The sequence below is a fragment of the Amblyraja radiata genome, chromosome 28 (assembly GCF_010909765.2).
Source record: "Amblyraja radiata isolate CabotCenter1 chromosome 28, sAmbRad1.1.pri, whole genome shotgun sequence".
NCBI classification, from domain to species: domain Eukaryota; kingdom Metazoa; phylum Chordata; class Chondrichthyes; order Rajiformes; family Rajidae; genus Amblyraja; species Amblyraja radiata.
The window spans coordinates 2,985,152-3,009,236 of record NC_045983.1 but is presented as its reverse complement, the minus strand read 5'-3'; the positions used below and the strand labels follow the sequence as shown (position 1 = coordinate 3,009,236).

Here is a 24,085-nt window from a genome sequence, read left to right as displayed (position 1 = left end):
TCTTAAGAAAAGGTTAACATTTTTAAATAGCTTAAGTGTCCAAATAACATTCACACAATAATTCACAATATAACATGATTTTTAAATCTCATTGTCATGAAGTTATAGGCCAAATGGAAGGAATTTAATGTTTAATTCCCGTAAATTAATGGGAATTTTAATCATCTTGCGAGTGGGTTTTTGTGGAATGCGATTGATTGGAACGTTGCGGTTGCAGTGAATTTGAACCCCATATTGGCAGGAAAAACACTGCTGGTTTGTATGGGGCCATAATCACATTTTCGCCAATGAAATTTGGATTAAAGTCATCCTAAGAAGCAAGTTTATATGTAAAATAAACGACTTACCTTATGTTTTGTCCCCTACGTGAGATCCGTCCCTTTGTAGTCGTTGACGGCGTTAGAAGTAGCTTTTTATTTTACTCCAGGGATTAAATTGTCCCGTGATTTATTTATTTTTAAACTTCCGAGAAATGAAGTCGGAACGATTTTTCTGCAGCAGCTGAACAGAAATGCTGGAGTAACTCAGCGGGTCAGGCAACATCTCTGGAGAGAATGAATGGGTGATGTTTTGGGTCGAGACCCTTCTTCAGATTGATGATATGGTTGATGTTGAATTGTTTTCACCAGTAGGGGAATCATGAATGTGGACATAAATGCAAAATCAAGTGCTGGTCATTGAGGTGGCAGACATGTCTTTCCACAGAGGATATTGAATCTGTGTAAATCCCTGGCTGGAGACGGTGGAAGCCAAATCATTGGATATATTTAAGTTGAATATTTGAAAACATTAAGGAATGGACGGTTATGAGGAACTTGCACAGAAAAGAAGTTGAGGCCAGCACAGATCAGCCATGATCATATTGAATGGTTGGGGAGGCTGAAAGGGCATGGTGGCCTGCTCCTGCAATTTTCCTTTTCAGTAGAAAAGTTAGGAGGATGCAATAAAGTCTTGAACAGTTTTAAAAGATAAGTAAGAGCAAGGGGATTTGGGGTAAAAATGTGCAAACATTGCACGGGCATGTTAAGACTACGGTTATCCTTTCTGTGGTTAAATCTTAAAGATGAGATCTGTTAATTTGAGATGTGAAAATCACAAATAACTTTAAACTTTAGATTAGAAGGAATCGGCAGCCGACCAAGATAACAACTTCCTACTCTGTAGCAGAGCTCGTTTGCATTATTCTTTTCATATTTTCATTTCGACATTCCCAGGTTTTAAGAAATGCCCATGTATACATCACAGAATCAAATAAAACAAATAGCAGTGAAAGATTTTTTGTCCCCCGTGGTAATGCTAACTAAAACATTGAATTAATTAGGTTGATCACATTTTCCACTTCTTGGTACAGATCCTTGCTCATTCAAAAATGTAATAGGTACCCGAGGGGTAACCTTTTCACACAGATGGTGGTGGGTATCCGGAATGAACTATCAGAGTAGGTAGTGGAGGCAGGTACTATAACGTTTGGACAGGTATATGGATATGAAAGGTTTCAAGGACCAAACATAGGCAGGCGTGCCAAGTGCAGATGGGGCATCTTGGTCAGCATGGGCAAGTTGGATTGAAGGGCCAGTTTCTGTGCTGTATGACTATGCCTCTACCTGTAAATCTCTAGCTCTTCCTTTCCAATGTTATCATATCCTTTTAAAGTGGTGACCATGCATTAAATGATACTATGATTGTGGTCTAACTGCAAAACACAAAGTGCTCAAGAACTCAATGGGTCAGGCGGCATCTATGGGGGGGGGGGGGGGGGGGGAATGGACAGACAACATTTTTGGTCAGGACCCTTCTTCAGAGGAGTCTGAACACGGGTTCCAACCCGAAACGCCATCTGTCCAGTCTGAAGCAGAGTCCTGATCCAAATCGGTTGTCAACAGAGGCCTTGCCTTACCACAACGAGTTCCAGGACCACTTAATGTAGAAGTCTTCTCCCATTAACTCTGTCACCGGGCCTTTTACGATTGTAAGTTCTCCACTCATGTGATGACCAAAGATCAAGATCTCTTCTCTTGGGCTCCCCCTGCTGGCCTTCTACCCTCTTTGTATCTTTATTTCCGAATGTGACATCAACCATCTTGACTTCTCTAGTCCCTGTACGTATTCCAATCTCGCCCCCTCTGAACGCAGAGCCCTCCACTCACTCCGCAACAATCCCAACATCGTTATTAAACCCGCCGTTGTAGTCTGGCAGGCTGACCTCTACCATGCTGAGGCCAGGCACTAGCTGTCGAACACCTCCTCTGACCTACCCTTTGACCATGACCTCGGGAATGGACACCAGACCATCTTTTCCAATACTATTTCTAATCTCATCACCTCTGGCAATCTCCCCTCCACAACCTCCAACCTTATCGTGCCCCAACCCTGCACCACCTCTTTTAGCTCCTCCCCAAAATCTACAAACAAGACTGCCCTGGTGTTTCTGCCTGCTTCTGCCCCAGTTATCTCATCTCCACATATCTTGATTCAATCCTATCCCTCCTTCTCCAGTCGCTCCCCCACTACATCCAAGACACTTCACACACCCTTCAACTCTTCAATCCCATTGCCTCACCTTTACCATGGACATCCAGTTCATTTACACTTCCCTCCCAGCCATGAAGTTCTCAATGCCCTCCAGTTCTTTCTCGAACAGAGACCCAATTAATTTTGCTCTACTATTGCTCACCCTTAACAACTCTTTAGACTCCACACACTTTCTCCACAACACATCATCCTCCGATATTTCCGTCATCTCCAATGTGATCCTACTACCAGTCACATCTTCCTATCTCCACCCCTTTCCGCGTTCCTCAGAGACTGCTCCCTCCACAACTCCATGGTTCACTCATCCCTTTCGACCCAAACAGCCCGCTCCCCAGGTACTTTCCCCTGGCACCGCAGTTCCTCCCTCACCTCCATCCAGCGATCACAGCAGCCTTCCAGGTGAGACGGAGGTTCACGTTCACCTCCTGTACACCGGCAAGACCAAGCGTGGACTTGTCGACCATTTCACCAAACCATTACTCATAGTCCACAAAGGCCTACCTGATCGTCCAGTCACTAACCATTATAACTCCCCTTCCCATTTCTGTCCTAGGTCTTCTCCATTGCCAGAGTGAGACCACACACAAACTGAAGGAACAGCGCCTCATATTCTGCTTGGGTAGCTTACAACCCAACAGAATGAACATTGAACTCTCCAATATTAGGTAACCTCTATCAACCCACTTTCTCCCCCAAAACTCCTTTCTTCCCACTGCCCCTTGTACTCCACCTGGACTTGCACGTATTTCTCCCCTCCCCCTCTACTTGCTTCATAATTCGCAAACCTTCAATCTTGTCTCACACCTTTTCTTTCATCACGGACCCTTGTCCAACCATCTGCCTTTCAAACCCCCCTTCCCTGTGTTCACCTGCCACACTTTTCCCTGCCACTCCTCTCTCCAGCATTCTTCAATCCCCCCCCTCCCAACTATAATCAACCAATCCGAAACGTCGCCTATCCATGTTCTCCAGGGATGCTGCCCGACCTGCTGAGTTACTACAACTCTATATTTTCCTGATCCAAAACATCACCTGGGAATCTTGTCAACACATATAAGATCCTGGCAGACATTGACAGGATGGAGATTGAAATTACATTTTCCCTGTTATCTAGAAACGGACGCCATAGTTTCAGAATAAATGGTCATCCACTTAGGACAGACTTGCCGGCACATGTCATAGTCTCAGCAGGTTGCTGAAAATTTTCAAAATGTTGAATATCCAGTGTCGACCAGGAAAAGGTACGACTCTTTGGGTGGGAGACTACTCACGACCAAACAGGTGTCACCCCGCAACATGTTTGGGGTGACGCCCGTTTGGTCGTGAGTAGTCGCCCAAAGAGTCGTACCTTTTTCTGGTCGACACTGGATTTTCAACATTTCGAACATTTTCCGTGACCTGCAACTATGATGGATGCCGGCAAGTCACCGAAAATATCACGTACGTGGGACAGGCCCTTGAGAGGAAGAAAATGTATTTTCAGAGAAGACTACATTTGGAATTGTGTACCTCAGGAAGCTGTGGATGTGGAGTCATTGAATATATTCATGGAAGAGACTTACAATCAATTCTATTAAAAATAATGTGAAAGGTATGGGGAGTGCATGGGCAAATTAGGTTGACACAAGAAGCATCATCGTATTGAATGGTTAATCCTCAGTAACAAAAATGATGTTTAGATCACTGAACTCAATCAGGACCTGGAACATAATTCATTTACTCTACAAGTACTTTGCGGACAGTCAGACTGTGGAGAATACGGGTAACATATATTGTCAGGATGTGTAGGAAAGAACTACAGATGCTGGTTTAAATCGAAGGTAGACACAAAATGCTGGAGTAATTCAGCGGGACAGGCAACATCTCTGGAGAGAACGATTGGGTGATGTTTTGGGTCGAGACCCTTCTTTAGACTCTTTGGAGAGGTTAGAGTAAGTAAGGGGAGTGGAAATGTTGAGGCAGTTGATACCCAGCCGGCAGTTGGAAATGAATAGGTAGAGGGCCATGCGGAGGAGTCCAAGAGGAGGGGGTCTGGTGGAGATGGGAGAAGGGGTCATCACTGGATGGTGAGGAATCCTTCCCATAGAAAAAGGTTTTGGGAGAGTTGTCATCTTTGTGAAACTAAATGACTTTTTCCACAACCTTTTTGGCACATCCTAATTTTAAAATCATATTTAGCCAAATGCGTCGATAAACGGGTAGAATTTCAGTATTTGAACAGTACAGGTAGTACTTTTAGTTAACTAATGCTTCTTTTTTTCCTCTGTAGTGAGAATGGAATATCTTTCCTGGCTATCTCTAAACCTTGCCCAGTCCAACACTGACAAAGCGATATTCCTGAAATGTGAATCTCTGCTGTCTTCAGAGCCAACTTTCAAAACTCTCAGTGAAACAAAATGTAAGTCATTCTTGAGAGTGGGGACACTTATTGTTGGAATAATATAATTACGCAACATTTTCCGACATTTTATGAAAGATTATAGATTCAGTGTTATTTTCTATCTCACGCTTCCTCACGCTATCCCCATCTCAATTTATCCATCTCTGTCGTATCTGCCACCAGGATGAGGTTTTCCATTCGAGGTCCAATTCCCAAACAGGCTTTTCTGTCCTGGGTCTCCTCTATTGCCAGAGTGAGGCCACATGCAAACTGGTGGAACAGCACCTCATATTCTGTGGGGTACCCTAAAACCCAATGGTATGATCATTGAATTCTCCAATTTCAAATAATTAGCCAACAATATCCACCCCCTTTTATTTTTCTTCCCTATGCACCACCACCTATATCTCCCACTAACCTGCCTCCTTATCCCCGCCCCGTGTTCCCTTCCACTGATTTATCTTCCTCTGGCTTCACATTTCATGCCTCTTCCATCCTTATTTCACACCTTTTGCTCTCCCAATCTTTGACCCAATTCCTAATCAAAACCCCCCTCATCTATACCCATCTGCCAGGCTTTGTCCCGCCCCACTCTGCTTCTTCCCCCCCCCCCCCCCCCCCCCCATTACAAACAACCTGCTGAAAGGCCACCTCCCTGTGTTCTGCAGAGATGTTCTCTGTCCTGCTGGGTTACTTCAATACTTGGTGGGGGTTTTTTTATAAACTGTATCTGCACTTCCTTGTGCCTCCCACTTTCTTCATAGCCCCTTCAAATTATTTTCTCTTAACTGCCTGTCTAATTGTCTCCTGAAGCCCTGATTGATTAGGTTTCCACCACTCCAGGTAATGAATTTCATATGACGACTGACAGTTAGATTAAATTACATTTATTTCAGTACAGAAAGACGCAAAATGCTGGAGTAACTCAGCAGGACAGGCAGCATCTCTGGAGAGAAAGAATGGGTGACATTTTGGGTCGAGACTCTTCTTCAGACCAAGTGGCCTGCCAGTTAAGGCAGATTTACTCAACCCATATGTACATGTGTCTGGGACATTATGGAAACCTGACTCAGGCAGCTTAATATTGCAGAGCACGTGGTACTGGTGAGATAGGGGTGGGGGTAAAAGAGGATGGGGAGTTGCTTTACAGATTAAAGTGAACTTTCTGGCTGCAGTCCATGATGACATTACTGAAGAATCGTCCATATGAGTGAAGGTGAGAAATAAAAATGAGATGATTCCTTAGTAGGGATTGTATTAAAGGCCCCCAAATAGTCAACGGAAATTAGAGGAGCAAATAGGCCAGAAGATTGCAGCATATTAGGATTGTCATAGTATGGGACTTTAACTTTCCTAATATAGATTGGGACTGCCAGAGTGCCAAGGGCTTAGATAGGGTATTATGTGTTTCCTCGGATAATATGTAGAAGGAAAAGCTTGACCTACTGTTGGGGAATTGGGGTGACTGAAGTGGCAGTGGGCGAGTCTTTTCGGTCCACATTTCCATTAGCTTTAAAATAGTTATGGATAAGGACTTGAGCTGAGCTACGTTAAAGTTCTAAATTGGGGCAATGCCAAGTTTGAAGGTTTAGTTTTAGAGATTCAGTGTGGGCTCGGTAGACCAAAGGGAAACACCCCCTTTGGTCTACCGAGCCCACACTGACCATCGATCATCCGTACACTCATGTTATCCCACCTTAGTATCCTACACACTAGGCTAATTTCCAGAAGACAATGAACCTACAAGCCTGTACATCTTTGGAATGTGGGAGAAAACCAGAGCACCCAGAGAAAACCCACACTGTCACAGGGAGAACGTACAAACTTCACACAGACAGCACCCATAGTTAGGATTGAAACCAGGTCTCTGGCTCTGTGAGGTAGCCACTGCCATCGTATTAGACAGGAGCTTACAAAAGTTGGTTGGAGAAGACTGTTTACGGGCAAAGGGACTTACGGAGGATGCTTTTCAAAAATGCGACAGTGAGAGTTCATGGTATGCATATTCCTGTTTGAATGTAAAGCAAGAAAGGTAGGAGTAAGGAACCCTGGATGACGAGAGAAACTGAGGCCCTGGTCAGGAAAGAGGAAGAGGCATGGGTCAGATTTTAAATTTTAGTTTTTAGTTTTTTTTTAGTTTTAGAGATACAGGCCAACCAGCAATCATCACACATTAACACTATATACACACACAGGGGACAATTTACAATTATACCAAGCCAATTAGTCGACAAGGTTTTGGCAGCTGGGATTAAGTGTACCCCTAGAAGAGTATAGGGGATTGATGAACATTCTTAAGAAGTAGATACAAAAAGCTGGAGTCACTCAGCGAGACAGGCAACATCTCTGGAGAGAAGGAATGGGTGATGGTTTGGGTCGAGACACTTCTTCAGACTGGTCTTAAGAAGGAAATCAGGAGGACATAAACTGGGCACGAGACAGTTCTGGCAGGTTAAGGAGAATCCAAAGAGATTTTCTAAGTATAATAACCATATAACCATATAACAATTACAGCACGGAAACAGGCCATCTCGACCCTTCTAGTCCGTGCCGAACACATAATCTCCCCATGTCCCATATACCTGCGCTCAGACCATAACCCTCCATTCCTTTCCCATCCATATAACTATCCAATTCATTTTTAAATGATAAAAACGAACCTGCCTCCACCACCTTCACTGGAAGCTCATTCCACACAGCTACCACTCTCTGAGTAAAGAAGTATAATAAGGGATAAAGTTTAATGAGAGACAGAATAGGAACCTTGGGAACCTATGTGTTACGCAGCAAGGGATGGGCAAGGTCCTCAATAAATATTTATCCACTTTTTATCATGGGGGAAGATATCAAGATGGCAAAACTTTGCAAAAGTTCATGGAGCAAGATATCTTGAGAACAGTCTGTATTACAGGTCCAAGGTGTCCTGACTCAGGTAAATATTTCAACGTTAGACACGGGTAAGGTTACAGATGACTGGAGGGTGGCTAATGTTCTAGCTAAAGAGGGTGGTAGGGCCCAGAGAGTGCTGTAGAGCAGAGGGATCTAGGAATACAGCAACATCGTTCTATGAATGTGGTGTCACAGGTAGATAGGTTTTAAAAGAAGGCTTTTGGAACATTTCATCAGTGAGGGTATTGCATGGAGGTTGGACATAATGTTACAGGTGTCCAAGACGTTGGTGAGATCGTATTTGAAGTATTATGTTCAGTTTTGGTCACCCTGCTATAGGAAGGATGTTATTAAGCAGAAAAAAAGTGCAGAGAAGAATCATGAGGATGTTCCCAGGAGTGGAGGACCTGAGCTTGGGAAAGATTGGACAAGCTAGGACTTTATTCCTTGGAGCACAGGAGGCCAAGGGATGATCTTATAGAGAGAGGTGTATAAGATCATGAGGGGAATTGATAGGGTACATGCAGTCTTTTACCCGGAGTAGGAGAATCGAGAACCAGAGGACATCGGTTTAAGGTGAGGATGAAAAGATGTTATCAGTCCAAAACTCCAACATGGATAAGTGGTTTTGAATCGAGGCTTTGACTGGTCAGGCTGAAAAAGTGATTCAGTATAGTTTAGCATTTGAGCAGAGTTTTTAATATGATCAGGTTCATTATGGATGGAAGGTAGGAGATTAGTCATAGAGTTATACAGCATTGAAACAGGCCCTTTGGCCCAACCAAATTCCTACCCCCATCTGTCCATTCCCTATCTCTGTAATCACCTCCAACCATACAACCTCACTGGCTTCAGTTCTCTCCGACCTCTTGTTTTAGCTCTTCTATTGGTTGGACACTCAGTACACTCAGCTGCCTCAGCTCTAGGATTGACAATTTCCTTCTCGAATTATTGCTCTTTTCTTCATTTTATTTTCTCCCTTATGCCTGCATTATTGACCAGGGTTTTAATCATTTTACCTACAATTTCTTTATGTAGATCATTGTCAAATTTTGTTTGTTTACACGAGGTTGTGAAGCAACTTGATCCATTTTACAACATTAAAGACGCTATATAAATACATCAATGTTGTTTTGGAAGTATGCTAAATCTATGCCAGTCATTGCACCTCAAACCATTGTTTGTGTTGGTCCAAGTCCATACGTTTTAGCAATTTTATTATTGAATCATGAATGTGCTTACAGATGCGGCCAAGATCATGAGTAATGTCCTGTCTTACTACCAGAGGATTCAACACTCCAGCGATTATCTTTCAGAAGCAAACTATCTCCTGCTGGTTCCATTGGTACAGGTCTCCTTAGCAGCAACCACTCTCAGTGCATTACTCAATGTGCCTAGTACTCAGTTGGTCGAAGAATATGTAACATTCATGGAGTGGTGGAAGAGAGAACTGGTTAATCAGGTATGTTCCTAGAAAAGAACACCAGATTTTCTTTAATGCTTACTTTCTAAAGTAAGTAAAATCAACCTGTGATGCCTTTGGCTAGGATATTGATGATGCCACTAAATATTAAGAAAATTACAGAAGCAAGGTTATCGGAGTCTCAAACTGAGCCAGAATTTATTGATTTTTAGCCAGGGTTTCTGCAGAAAACTGCCAGCTAACTGCATTGCATGGTCAGCCTGTTCCTGATTCCTAGGTCTTTGCATTCCCACAAAAATGTTAGAAACTAGTTGTAAGTCAGATGAAAAGATAAGTGGTATGTTTACATATTTTTCTTAATCTTAATGTTATACAGCCAGGACCTTCGCCTCAACTTGCCTTGATCTAGGTGCCCCATCTAAGCTAGTCCCCTTTGCCTGTATTTGCCCCATATCTCTCTAAATCTTTCCTATCCATGTACCAGTCCAAATGTATTTTAAACGTTGTTATTGTACCTGCCTCACTATTTCCTCTGTATTCATTTCCGTAAGTTTTATTGATAAGAACAGACTACAAGATATACACCAATAGGATAATCTATGTAACAGTAGGAAAGGAAAGAAACATATCGATTGTTTTTCTGCACGTTCAATGTGTGAAATAAACTTTGGTCTCTTCTGACGACCAGAGAGGGGAGAAGAGAATGACCGGGATGTGACTTAGGTTATCTGCTTTTCCAAGGCAGTGTGAAGTATGGGTGTAGTCAACAGGGGAGGGGCTGGTTTGTGAAATGGACTGGCTACGTTCACAACTCCCTGCACTTTCACATTTCACGTCTATGATTCTCACTGTCCACTCACTCTCACTGCCCCCGCATCCTCCTGACTTGCAGCACCTCTTGTTCCATTCACCATGTCCTCAGTGTTTCTCCCCACGTTTTCCATTGATCTAAAAAATCTCCCATTCTATTCTTAAAACCATTTGAGCCTCCCTCTGATTGATAAGGAGAATGTGTTTTATTTGAGGGCACAAGTGAGCATCCAGATGATTGAGGAAGAGGCCCTGGTGATGTGTGCAGGCAGACCAGATCTTCATTCCCTGGGCCTGATGGGCACAAGAGCTGTAGGTTGTGCATCACCGTTTTATATTTACCCACGAGGCTTTAACAACTTAACAACTTAATAACATGAGCAACATAATAACTTAACATCTAATCTGAAAAATGACACCTTCAACAGAGCAGCGCCCCAACAATGCTTCATTGTTCATGTTATAGGAGCAGAATTAGGCCATTCAGCCTATCAAATCAACTCTGCCATTGAATCGTGCCTCATCTATCTCATCCTCTCAACCACATTCTCCTGCCTTCTCCCCGTAACCCCCGACGTCCGTACTAATCTAGAATCTGTCAATCTCCGCCTTAAAAAATATCCATTGATGGCCTCCACAGCTTTCTGTGGCAATTAATTCCACAGATTCACCACCGTCTGACCTCCTTTCTATTCTTTTATTCTGAGGCTATGACCTCTGGTTCTAGGCTCTCCCACTAGTATCCACTCTACCCAGGCCTTTCACTAGGGTCGGGTACTTTTCGGCGCCTCCGTTTTGGAGGGTTAGGGTTAGCGTTGGGTCGGGTACTTTTCGGCGCTGCAAAGGAAACGATCTGCTTCAAGTTTTCAACTTATTTCCTTCCCTATGGCACATTAGCACAGTCTTATGTCAGTGCTAATGCTAAATACATATGACAAAATAAATTCAAGAGCATGCTGTAGTGTGAATAGAAAACATATTAAATGAAATGCAGGTCAGTAAATTTTGATGAACTTTCTAACACGTTAAAAACCCCCATCGGCCATCCCTCACGAAAAGCAGTCCTGAATGCTAACCCTAACCCTAACACTAACCCTCCAAAACGGAGGTGCCGAAACAGCGGTTTCACTATTCGGTAAGTTTCAATGAGGTGTCCATCCTTCTAAACTCCAGCGAGTATAGGCCCAGTGCCATCAAACGGTCATCATTTTCAGCATGTTTTTCTTTTGTATTTGAGTCTTTGGTGTGGAAAAACTGGAAGTACTCAACATGTTAGGCCACATCCGTGGGAAGAGAAACAGAGTAAGCGTTTCAGGGTGGAGACCTTTTGTTAGGTCTCGGGCAAGTTTTTTACAATGTGGCGGGTGGAAGGAGCCACCAGAAGAAGTGGTAGATGCTGGACAACTACAACGTCTAAAAGACAGACACATGATAGAAAAGGTTTAGAGGGATTTGGGCTAAATGCAGGTAAACAGGACTAGCTTGGGTAAGCTTCTTGGCCAGCATGGACAAGTTGGGCCGAAGGTCTTGTTTACATGTGATTCAATTACTTTATTTCCTGCATCCGTGGATTTATTTGATTTTCACTTTGGAGTGAAACTTTGAATACATAACTCCTAATTGCTAATATAATGCAAATATTAGAGCAGTGCTATCATATATGTGCAGGAAGGAACTGCAGATGCTGGTATAAAGAGAAGATAGACACAAAAAGCTGGAGTAACTCAGCGGGTCAGTCAACATCTCTGGAGAAAAGGAATAGGTGACGTTTCAGGTCGAGACCCTTCTTCAGACTTGGCTCAGTAAATCTATTGGCAGATTAAGCCAATTTTCAGTGAAGTGGAAGTGCGTGGCCCATTTTTGCAGTCTGTTTATCGTAAACTGAGCTTTCCAACCAATGAATAGAAAGTGAAAGAGATACAAACAGGCAGTTAAAATTAATTTCCACTTTTGCTAGTTTCTCTTTTGTAGATTATAATGCCGTTTCCGCAATCACCTCTTTTTAGTTTTAAAGGTCAAATTTGCCAATGTATTTTTGCAAAATCTTTGTTACTTACTAAGCAAACAGGATATGAAGAAAGAAGTGGTGAAATACTGAACCAGGCTCGCCAAACTGGTAACAGCAAGATGCAAAATTATCTCTAACTTTGTTTAGTTATCAGATTAGGTTTTAAAATGTCAATATATTTCTGTAATGCAGGCTTTACAGAAATCTGGGGACTTCCTGTAAAAGAACTAACAGGTTCAGTATTAATTCAGAGATTAATTCACTAATGCCACCATAATAGATCATATCGGAGCAGCACAGCACAAGAACAGGCCCTTCGGCCCACAATGTCTGGGCTGAACATGATGCCAAGATCTCTTATCTATCTGCTATTTCCCTCCATTTCCTGCATATCCATATGCCTACCCAAATCCAAATGCACGACTCCTTTAAATGTTGCCCCTCTTACAAAACTATTCAAGTCTGTCCAACCTCTCCCTGTAGCGAATACCCCCAATCCAGCCATCATTCTGGTAAACTTGTTTAGGAAAGAACTGGAGATGCTGGATAAATCAAAGGTAGACAAAAATGCCAGAGGAACTCAACGGGTGAGGCAGCATCTATGGAGGGAAGGAATAGGTGACGTTTCGGGTCGAAACGTCACCTATTCCTTCTCTCCGTAGATGCTGCCTTATCTGCTGAGTTCCTCCAGTATTTTTGTCTACATTCTGGTAAACTCCCTCCTGCACCCTTTCTAAGGCCTCTGCATTCTTCCTGTAATTATACTGAAATTATACAACAATACTCCCAATGTGGCCTGACCAAAGTCCTTTGAAGCTACACTATGACTTCCTGATTCTTATACTCAATGCCCTGACCTTTAATAGCAAGCATACCATATTCTTTACCACTCTATCTACTTGTATTGCTGCTTTCAGGGAGTTATGGACTTGGACTCCAAGATCTTTCTGCACATCAGTGCTATTAAGGGTCAAGCCAATTATTATTGTATATTTCCCCCCTCACATTTGACCTCCCAGTGCAACACCTCACACTTGCTCGGACTAAACTAGCTGCCATTTTTCTCCACCCATTTCTGATTTATATCCTGCTGTATAATTTGATAGCCTTCCTCGCTGTCCATCATCCCAGCAATCGTGATGTCATAAGCAATGTTTTTAAGAAACATCTAAATAAGGACATTAAAAAGTTGATGTAGGGGGTAAGTCACTGGGCTCCTGAATCCTACACCCCCTTCAATTTGATCGTGGCTGAGCTGCCCCAGCCTTCATCTCCTCTTCTGTGTCAGTTCAATTGAGCCATCAAATCCTGGACCTTTCCAAAAATGATCTACTTCCTCTTTAAATACTCTCAATATTTTAGCATTTACAATGCTCCGTGACAGCAGTTCTGGAGGTTCACTCACCTTTACAGGATGTTCCTATGCGTTTCAGTTTTAAATGACTAGCAACTTATTTTGTATCCCTGCCCTGTCGTTTGAGATTCTTATACTTGTGGAAACATCTACCCTGTCATATCCTCCAACGATGATATATGTTTCTATAAGATCACCCCCTCACTCTTTTCACACCAAAGAGTATAGATCTAAGATATCAATATAAATAAGTGAGTCATTAAAATGGGGACACAAGAAACAGCAGTTGCCAGAGTCTGGAACAACAAACAATCTGCTGGAGGAACTCGGCATTGGATGATGGTGGAGGGTTGTTTAAGTAATTAAAAGTCTGTGAATAGTTGCGTATCACAGGGGTCAAGAGTTTTTTATTGTCGTATGTCCTGAAACAGAACAATTACATTCTTACTTGCAGCAGCACAACACATATGTAAACATAGTACTCTGTAAACCCATAATAAACTACAACAAAAAAGTTCAGTATATGTATTTAAAAAAAATAGACAAATAAACCAGTGCTGCGACCCTTGCTATTCGTCATATACATTACACCAAGGCAAATTCCATGTGTACATACTTGGCCAATAATCTTATTCATTCATTCATTCATATGAATGTCGGAGCTTTGATTAGTAAGTTTGCAGATGAAAGGAAATTCAGTGATGTTGATGACAGTGAGAAAGATTGTTTTAAATTGGTGTGGCCATCTGAGCTGACTGCCTTGAGTGGCTGTAGCTACAGTGGACACACTATGGTGCATCCATGCTGCAGTGAGCATCTTAGACAGAAGCTTTAATGAGGTGGTCACACTAAAAATGCAGGCAGCAGGTAGCTGGGTGATCACTAAGAAAGGTTGAGGGAGTAAGCAGGGGTTTCAGGATTCCCTGTTGTCATTCCCTAAGTTTTGAATACCTGGAAAGGAGACCAGCAGCAGCTTTTTCATTGTACCGCTGCTGGCAAATTAATTTAACTTGCACTTTATGTGCAAGTGACGAATAAAACTGATTGATTGATTGACTGATTGAAGCCAGATCTGTGGTAGAATGACTAACTTTGATGCTCAGCGAGGCAGGGTGCAGACAAGGGGCGGCATGGTGATGCAGCGTTAGAGTTGCTGCCTTACAGCGCAAGAGACCTGGGTTCGATCCTGACTATAGGTGCTTGCCTGTACAGAGTTTGTACGTTCTCCCCTGAACCACATGGGTTTTCTCCGGAAACTCTAGTTTCCTCCCACACTCCAAAGACGTTCAGGTTTGTAGGTTGATTGGCTTCTGTAAATTATAAATTGTCCCTAGTGGGTAGGATGGTTGTAGTGTGCGGGGATCACTGGTCGGTGCGGACTTGGTGGGCCAAGGGGCTTGTTTCCATGCTGTATCTCTAAACTAAACTAAAGGAGACATAGCATTAGGAGACTAGATAGTGGATAAACAAGAGTTTTTGAGGCTGTGAACAAGACTCCGTGTCAGTGCAAGGTACAAGGATGTCTACGAGCAGTTACAGAATATTCCCAGAGGGCAGGCTGAGCAGCCAGAGGCTGCGGACGACGTAAGTAGAGAAAGAGATGAGGACCTGCAGACTAACAATAGGGGGCTCGGCAGGAGGTTAAAAAGAAAGACCTGAAAGGTTGTAATTGTTGGATTGTTCCCAGTGCCATGTATGATTAAGGGTAGGAATAGGTGGAAAAGGCAGATAATGAAGCTGAGGAGCTGGTGCAGGAGGGAAGAATTCTGATTCTAGGCCAAATGGAATCTCTTCTGGGGCAGAGGAGGCCTGTACAAGAGAGATGGATTGTACCTGAACTGGATGAGGACCAAGATCCTGGTAGAAACATTTGCAAGAGCTACTCAGGAGAGATTAAACTAATCTGGCAGACAGGGTGCTCATGAAGGTGGATAAATCCCCCAGGACCTGATGGATCCACAGTATCCCAGGTTGTTGAGAAAGCCTTGACAAAGATCCTTGTATCTTCTCTAGCCACAGGCAAGGCCCCGGAGGGCTTGAGAGTAGCTAATGTTGTCCCTTTATTTAAGAAGATTTTATTTAAATACCCCAGTGAGCCGAATAGGGTCTCGACCCGAAACGTGGCCTATTTCCTTTGCTCCATAGATGCTGCCTCACCCGCTGAGTTTCTCCAGCACTTTTGTCTATCTCCGGTGAGCCTCATGTCAGTGAAAGGGAAGTTCTTGGAGAGGATTCTTTGGGATATTATTTACTACCATTGGGAAGAGAATGAGTTAATTAGGTACAATCAGCATGGCGTTGTACATTACAGGTCGTGTCTTACTAACTTGATCGAATATTTGACAAAGAGACGAAGGTGATCGATGAGTGGATGTTGTCTACATGGATTTTGGTAAAGTCCTCTATGGTAGGCTGATCCTGAAGATTAAGATGCACAGGATTAGCAGTGACTGGATTCAGAACTGACTTATTGAAGACCGAGAGTAGTGGTGGAAGGACAATATTCAGGCTGGAGGTCTATGACCAGTCGTATTCCACAGGGATATGTGCTGGAACCTCTGCAGTTTGTGATATATATAAATGACTTGGACATAAACATAGATGGATTGGTCAGTAATGACACCAAGATTGCTGGTGTCACTGACTGTGAGGAAGGCTGTCAATGTGTACAGCGGGATATAGATCAGCTGCAGAAATGTGTGGAGAAATGGCAGATGGAGTTTAATCCGAGCACGTGTGAGGTGTTGCACTTTGGGAGTCAAATGTAAGGGGAAAATATACAATTAATGCATGAACTTCACCAGCATTGCTGTACAGAGGGATTTTGGGGTCCAACTCCATAACTCCCTGAAAGTGGCAACACAAGTAGATAGAGTGGCAAAGGCATATGTTACGGTTGCTTTCATAGGTCGGGGCATTGACTATGAGAGTCAGGAAGTCGTGATGCCTTTTATCGGACTTTAGTTAAGCGTATTGGAGTATTGCATGTAGTTCTAATGGCCCCATTACAGGAAGATGGAAACTTCAGAAAGGGTGCAGAGGAAATTTGTCAAACTAATGCCTGGATTTGGGGGTATGACTGGTTTCTCTGGAATGCCAGAGGTTGCTGGAGGGCCTGATAGAAGTTTTTTTAAATTATGAGAGGTATGAGTAGGATAGACAGTGAGAACTTTTTTCGCAGGTTGGAAAATCAAATACTAGAGGGTATAGGCTTAGGGTGAGAGGGGCAAAGTTTAAGGGAGATTTATGAGGCAGTTTTTTACAGTGAGTGCCTAGAATGTGCTGTCGCGGATGATAGTTTAGTTTAGTTTAGAGATACAGCGCGGAAACAGGCCCTTTGGCCCACCGAGTCTGCGCCGACCAGCGGTCCTCACACACCAACACTATCCTACGACATGGGGCAATTTTACCAAGCCAATTAACCTACAGACCGTACGCCTATGGAGTGTGGGAAGAAACCAGAGCTCCCAGAGAAAACCCATGTAGGTCACGGGAAGAATGTACAAGCTCCATACAGACAGCACCCGCAGTCAGGATCGAACCCGGGTCTCTGGTGCTGTAAGGCAGCAACTCTAGCCCTATGCCACCATGCCGATACTGTGCCGCCACCATTGAGGCAGATACGATAGTGGCATTTAAGAGACTTTTATTTAGGCATATGGATATGTTGGGAATGGAAGTATATAGATTATGTGCATGCAGATAAGTGTTGGTCTTGGCATCATATTCGCAGAGACATTGTGGGCCAAAGGGGCCTGTTCTTGTGCTATGAAGTTCTATGTTCACTGGAGTGCTACCATTAAACGTCAATATGTAATCACAAAGCACTCAAAAACGTGGCACGACTCAATTGAATTTCTAGATCCTGACGTCATTGTTGTAACTAGTGTTCTTGGCCATATCGTCATAGGAACATAAACAGCAGTCACCCATGCAAAAACAGAGGCTCAAGTACAACCCTTATCTAATATCAAACAAAGAAAAGAATAGGACTGGTTTTGGAATGTATTCCAATGTCCTTAGATTTTATTGGTATTGAAAGTATGATAAAGGATTCCATGTGCACAAATAACTACTCAAATTAAGTAGTTATGTAGTAGATTTGGTGTTAATTTAGATTGACCATATAAATAGGGAAGTTTGATAGGCCGGAACTTGCTGCTAACTCAATATCTGTAATGGTCATAATAACTATATTTACATTCTGTTACAAGTTCTGAAACTTGATATTATTAAAGCTCCAAATTATTTATAAACTAAACACGAACCGACAATCAGGTTTAGAAATGTTTCAGAGGAGAGAATAGATGGGCCAGCAATGTCTCGGAAGCACATGTAGTGTTATTGAGCAATTGATTTGAACATACTGAGGTTTGTCATATAAAACTGAGGTTTATCAAATAAATAGATGGTCAGCTGAAACTGCATACAACTCCAACATCTTGTACATAGCCTATTCATCAAGTAACAAGACTATGTACATGTTATTTATGAATGAGAGTGACAAACCCTAGAACAGGTGCTTGAGTTGTCCTTTGTCATGTTGTACTCCACAGATGCCCGGCAGTTCAGCAGATGACAATTTGTTCGAAGGAATGGCAAACATGCTCGATGAAAAGGATAAAGAAGTGTCTGCCATAATTCAGAAAATCTACACTCAGCAAGCAGGTATGTTGGATATACATAACTCATGCAAAATATATTCCTTTATTTTCTGGATTTCTCTTCTTCCCCTGAAGCACTGGACTTTATCCCCAATTTTAATCCGACAGCACGTTTCCCATGATTTATAGAGTAGGCACAGAAATGGGCCCTTTGGCCCACCTTGTCCATGCTGATCTTTTTGCACTTTCTACACTAGTCCCATTTGCCTGCATTACATTCGTATTCATCTCATACTTTCATGGAATCATACATGTGGAAGCAGGCCATTCAGTCCACCCTGTCCATGCCTAACAGTGAACACCCATCTGTATTAACTCCATCTTCCAGCACTTGGCCCATAGCCATCTGTATGTGGGAGTTTCAAGTGCTCGTGAATGCACCTCGACTTCTGTTAGAGACTCTGCTTCCACCACTCTCTTAGGCATTCCAGGTAGTCACCACTAACTTGGTCAAAAAGATCCCCCTCGGATCCCTTCTCTTGTATCTATGTCTAGCTACATTTATCTTTGATAAGGGAAAACGTTTCCTGCAGTCTTTAATCCTCGTAATTTAATATCCCAATCTTGTCCCATCTTCACCTTCTCTGCTTCAGTGAAAGCAGACCGAGCCTCATCAGTCTCTCCTCAGAATTGAAATGCTCCAGCCCCAAACAAGATCCTTGTGAATCTCCTCTGCCCTCCCTCCATTTCCTGCACATCCTTCCCATCGTGTGGTGACCAGACTTTATGCAGTCTTCCTCCAGATGAGGACTGGCCGACTTTTATAAAGTTGGAGTATAACATAGAAACATAGAAAATAGGTGCAGGAGTAGGCCATTCGGCCCTTCGAGCCTGCACCGCCATTCAATATGATCATGGCTGATCATCCAACTCAGTATCCTGTACCTGCCTTCTCTCCATACCCCCTGATCCCTTTAGCCACAAGGGCCACATCTAACTCCCTCTTAAATATAGCCAATGAACTGGCCTCAACTACCTTCTGTGGCAGAGAATTCCAGAGATTCACCACTCTCTGTGTGAAAAATGTTTTCCTCATCTCGGTCCTAAAAGATTTTGCCCTTATCCTTAAACTGTGACCCCTTGTTCTGGACTTCCCCAACATCGGGAACAATCTTCCTGCATCTAGCCTGTCCAACCCCTTAAGAATTTTGTAAGTTGCTATAAGATTCCCCCCTCAATCTTCTAAATTCTAGCGAGTACAAACCGAGTCTATCCAGTCTTTCTTCATATGAAAGTCCTGACATCCCAGGAATCAGTCTGGTGAACCTTCTCTGTACTCCCTCTATGGCAAGAATGTCCTACCTCAGATTAGGAGACCAAAACTGTACACAATACTCCAGGTGTGGTCTCACCAAGACCCTGTACAACTGCAATAGAACCTCCCTGCTCCTATACTCAAATCCTTTTGCTATGAATGCTAACATACCATTCGCCTTCTTCACTGCCTGCTGCACCTGCATGCCTACTTTTAATGACTGGTGTACCATGACACCCAGGTCTCGTTGCATCTCCCCCCTTTCCTAATCGGCCACCATTCAGATAACAGTCTACTTTCCTGTTTTTGCCACCAAAGTGGATAACCTCACATTTATCCACATTATACTGCATCTGCCATGCATTTGCCCACTCACCCAGCCTATCCAAGTACCTTGCAGCCTCCTAGCATCCTCCACACAGCTAACACTGCCCCCCAGCTTCGTGTCATCCGCAAATTTGGAGATGTTGCATTCGATTCCCTCGTCCAAATCATTAATATATATCGTAAATAGCTGGGGTCCCAGCACTGAGCCTTGCGGTACCCCACTAGTCACTGCCTGCCATTGTGAAAAGGACCCGTTTACTCCTACTCTTTGCTTCCTGTCTGCCAGCCAGTTCTCTATCCACATCATTACTGAACCCCCAATACCGTGTGCTTTAAGTTTGTATACTAATCTCTTATGTGGGACCTTGTCGAAAGCCTTCTGAAAGTCCAGATATGATACGTCCACTGGTTCTCCCTTATCCACTAATAGTTACATCCTCGAAAAATTCTATAACATTCGTCAGACATGGTTTACCTTTCCTAAATCCATGCTGACTTTGTCCAATGATTTCACCACTTTCCAAATGTGCTGCTATCCCATCTTTAATAACTGACTCTAGCAGTTTCCCCACTACCGACGTTAGACTAACTGGTCTGTAATTCCCCATTTTCTCTCTCCCTCCCTTTTTAAAAAGTGGGGTTACATTAGCTACCCTCCAAACCTCAGGAACTACTCCAGAATCTAAAGAGTTTTGAAAAATTATCACTAATGCATCCACTATTTCTGGGGCTACTTCCTTAAGTACTCTGGGATGCAGCCTATCTGGCAATGGGGATTTATCGGCCTTTAATCCATTCAATTTACCCAACACCACTTCCCGGCTAACCTGGATTTCACTCAGTTCCTCCATCTCATTTGACCCCCGGTCCCCTGCTATTTCCGGCAGATTATTTATGTCTTCCTTAGTGAAGACAGAACCAAAGTAGTTATTCAATTGGTCTGCCATGTCCTTGTTCCCCATGATCAATTCACCTGTTTCTGACAGCAAGGGACCTACATTTGTTTTAACTAATCTTTTTCTCTTCACATATCTATAAAAGCTTTTGCAGTCAGTTTTTATGTTCCCTGCCAGTTTTCTTTCATAATCTATTTTCCCTTTCCTAATTAAGCCCTTTGTCCTCCTCTGCTGGACTCTGAATTTCTCCCAGTCCTCAGGTAGGCTGCTTTTTCTGGCTAATTTGTACGCTTCATCTTTTGTTTTGATACTATTGCGGATTTCCCTTTCTTGTATTCAGTTCTCAACTATTGAAGGGAGTTTACCTTACGCCTTCTTAACCACATTATCAACCTGAGCCGTCACATTCAAGGATCTTTGGCCTTGTACACCATGGTCCTTCTGATCCTCCACACTCGCTAGGACATTACCTTTCATGTTCTATGTCCTCGCCTCATTATACTGAACTTAAAGAAAGGAGACTTTGAAGGTATGAGATGGGAATTGGCTAGGTTAGACTGGCAAATTATACTTAAGCTCTCTTATGCGGCTGTCCATTAAGGCAAGTGACAAAGGTAGAGTTGCCAACAAAACAACCGGTAATGGAAATCGTTAACACATTTGATAACAGGAACTATAGGCAGAATATTAAATATTCTATTAAAGAATATTTAAAATCTTACCACGTGATAGGTAAACTGACATTAATAAGTTAGCATTTCCATTGGCATATCAACCGCTCAATCATATAAAGAGTTATCGAGTTGTACAGCATGGAAATGGGCCCTTCGCCCCAACTTGTCCATGTCGACCAAGATGCCCCATCTAAACTTTCCATTTGCCACATTTGGCTCATCTCCCTCTAAACTTTTCCAATTCCTGTCTTGTCTTTGAAATGCTGTTATAGTATCTGCATCAATTACCTCATCTGGCAACTCATTACATATATCCACAACCTTCTGAGTGGAAAGTTGCCCCTCGGGTTTATATTAAATCTTGCCCCTCTCACCTGAAACCTATGTCCTCTGGTTCTTGATTCCCTTATCCTGGGTAAAAGACTCTCTGCATTCGCCCTCCCTATTCCTCTCCTGATTTTCTCCACTGCTATAATATCACGCCTCAACCTCCTATGCTCCAAAGATTAAAGCACCACTCTGTTCAACCTCTCCCCATAGCTTAACACCAAGTCCTGGCAACATCCTTGTAAATCTTCTTTGCACTCCCTGCAGCTTAATGACATTGCTCCTGTAGCTGGATGACCAGAACTGACACAGTACTCCAAGTGTGGTCTCATCAAGATCTTGTACAACTGTCCCAACCTCTATACCCAATAGGTACACAAAAATGCTGGAGAAACTCAGCAGTTCCTTCTTAAACACTCTATACTCAATACCCTGACTGTTGAAGGCCAGTGTACCACCCAATCTACCTGATACAGTCTATGACCATTTTTGGAGTGATTACAGAAGCTAGAACAGGGCAAATGTACAAGATAAAGGTAATCAAGAGCCCAAGACAAAAGAGGCATTTTTATTGATTTATATTTGTTTTCCTCTTTAGGGAACCAATCCAGGCAAGATTTACTGAGAGGATTACAGAGCCTTCTCAATCCAGTGATCAGTACTCTTTTTGTGGGTAAGTCCAGGAGACTTCATGATATTTTCTTATTTTTAATGCATGACATTTTCTGTAAATATATCTGTGAAGTAGGAAAAAGTCCTACTTCCTCCATCAACTCAGTTGCCACATCTACTAGCTGCCATGGTATCAATGGAGATCATAAAAGCATTACCAATAGGAGCAGGAATAGTCCGTGTAGTCAAACCTACTGGTTTAAGGTGAAAGGGGGGAGATTTAAGAGGGACCTAAGGGGCTACATTTCACTCAGTAGAAAGTCGGTTTCTGGAATGAGGTGCAAGAGATGGCCTAAAAGTAAATAGATTTGACGATATTTGAACAGATAAGGAAGGATTTTGAGGCTCTTGGGCAAATGGAACTAGCCCACAATGTCAATTTGGTCGGCATGGACTAGCTGGGCCAAAGAGCCTGTTTCCATGCTGTACAGCTCTATGACTATTGGTTTAGGAAAAATACCATTGTTTAACTGGGAAAGCAAATCAGTTAGTCAGAAATTTATGACAAAGAGGCTATTTGGTTAATGTGTGTAGGATCATGATGCCAAATTTATATTAGCCATATTGCCTGTATGTGGTCTATGTCCCTCAGTTCCATGCCTGTTCATGTGCCTGTCTAAATGCTTCTAAAATGGTGCTGCAGTATTGGCTTTCATCACCTTCCCTGACAGCACATTCCAATTATTTCATCTGAGACTTAAAGTACTTGAGCGAGTGATATCTGTTTCAACGAGAGAACAGTGTACCAATCCGAGTCTCCATCTTATCTTGCGAAGCGCAACGCAGTCACCAGATTTTTGTTTGGAAATTAACTACATTTTAATACCTTTTTGATAAACTGTATTCACCAGTATAAGGTATAAGTATAAGTATAACAGTATAAATAAATGAATAAATTAGTACCTGTTTTGATCTTATGACTCTGTCCATCAATCAGAGTGTAAAAATAACAAATATTTTTTTAATGGTCATAATTCAAGGATCTGAAAGAACTGATTGTGTTTATAGGATACCTGAACATGGAAACATTGCTGTACGTTTGGGATCAGCACATCATTGGCCTTGGTCATCCTTCCTACAACTGTCTCCCAGCGTTCTGCCTGGCCTTTATTCTTTTGCTACGAGAACATTTACAAATTTGCAAAACGGTATGTAAGGGTTACTGCAGCTACACAGCTGATACATTGTGAATTTAAGAGATATTTGCAAATGTCTCCTTAACGGTATTGAACTGACTCACAAACACGATGGAGTAAACTTTCTGAGGAACTCTCCTCGGAGTTCGAATGAACTGTAAAGTAGCCATGTCACCTCAGCCTATTTTCTGAAGAGTTATGTTTGTTGTTCATTTGCACAATGTGGGTGTCAGTGGAAAGGCCAGCATTGATTCCCCCAATCTTAACGCAGATAGGGAAGTGATGATGAGTTATTCTCTTGATCGATTACATCACAGTATTATTTCTGTAACATATGCCATATAAATGCCTTGCGAACCACAGAGTCATAGAAACAGGCCCTTCGGCCCACCACATGATCTCATGCCCATCTTTACTACCTTATTTACTTTCTGGATATATTTGGAAGAAGCAAATAAAAAGGGAGACGTGGCCAGTATACTAGTGACACATATACATAGGATTTTATGGTAATATTATTTTTTGTTTGCAAGTTATTTTCTATAATGTGGTAGTGACAGATCCACAAATCTATAATCTGAATGTTCTGAAAGATGATGTGGAAATCAATTATTTCTTTGATATGAATTTGTAGATGCTGATTATAGCCAGAGTTATAATTCAGGTTTCCCAGTACTTCCTCAATACCTTACTAATGAACCATTGTTAATGCGTGTACATTCATCTATTTTTTAAAAG

At 42.6% G+C, this 24,085-nt stretch overlaps 1 protein-coding gene across 8 annotated transcripts in view; it reads left to right on the top strand.

Annotated features, from left to right (window-relative positions):
* Positions 1-24,085, top strand: part of LOC116988735 — an 88,361-nt gene that overhangs the window by 36,584 nt on the left and 27,692 nt on the right. For 6 of the 8 annotated variants that reach the window (XR_004416053.1, XM_033045590.1, XM_033045591.1 and 3 more), the window contains exons 5-9: positions 4,802-4,930; positions 9,046-9,263; positions 17,953-18,064; positions 22,138-22,212; positions 23,220-23,359. Coding sequence is in view for 7 of the 8 variants with exons in the window: in XM_033045590.1 (XP_032901481.1) it covers positions 4,802-4,930; positions 9,046-9,263; positions 17,953-18,064; positions 22,138-22,212; positions 23,220-23,359 (674 nt within the window). In the remaining variant the exon portion in view is untranslated. The remainder of the gene's footprint in view (positions 1-4,801; positions 4,931-9,045; positions 9,264-17,952; positions 18,065-22,137; positions 22,213-23,219; positions 23,360-24,085) is intronic. The other 2 variants (XM_033045593.1, XM_033045592.1) reach the window with 2 other exon arrangements.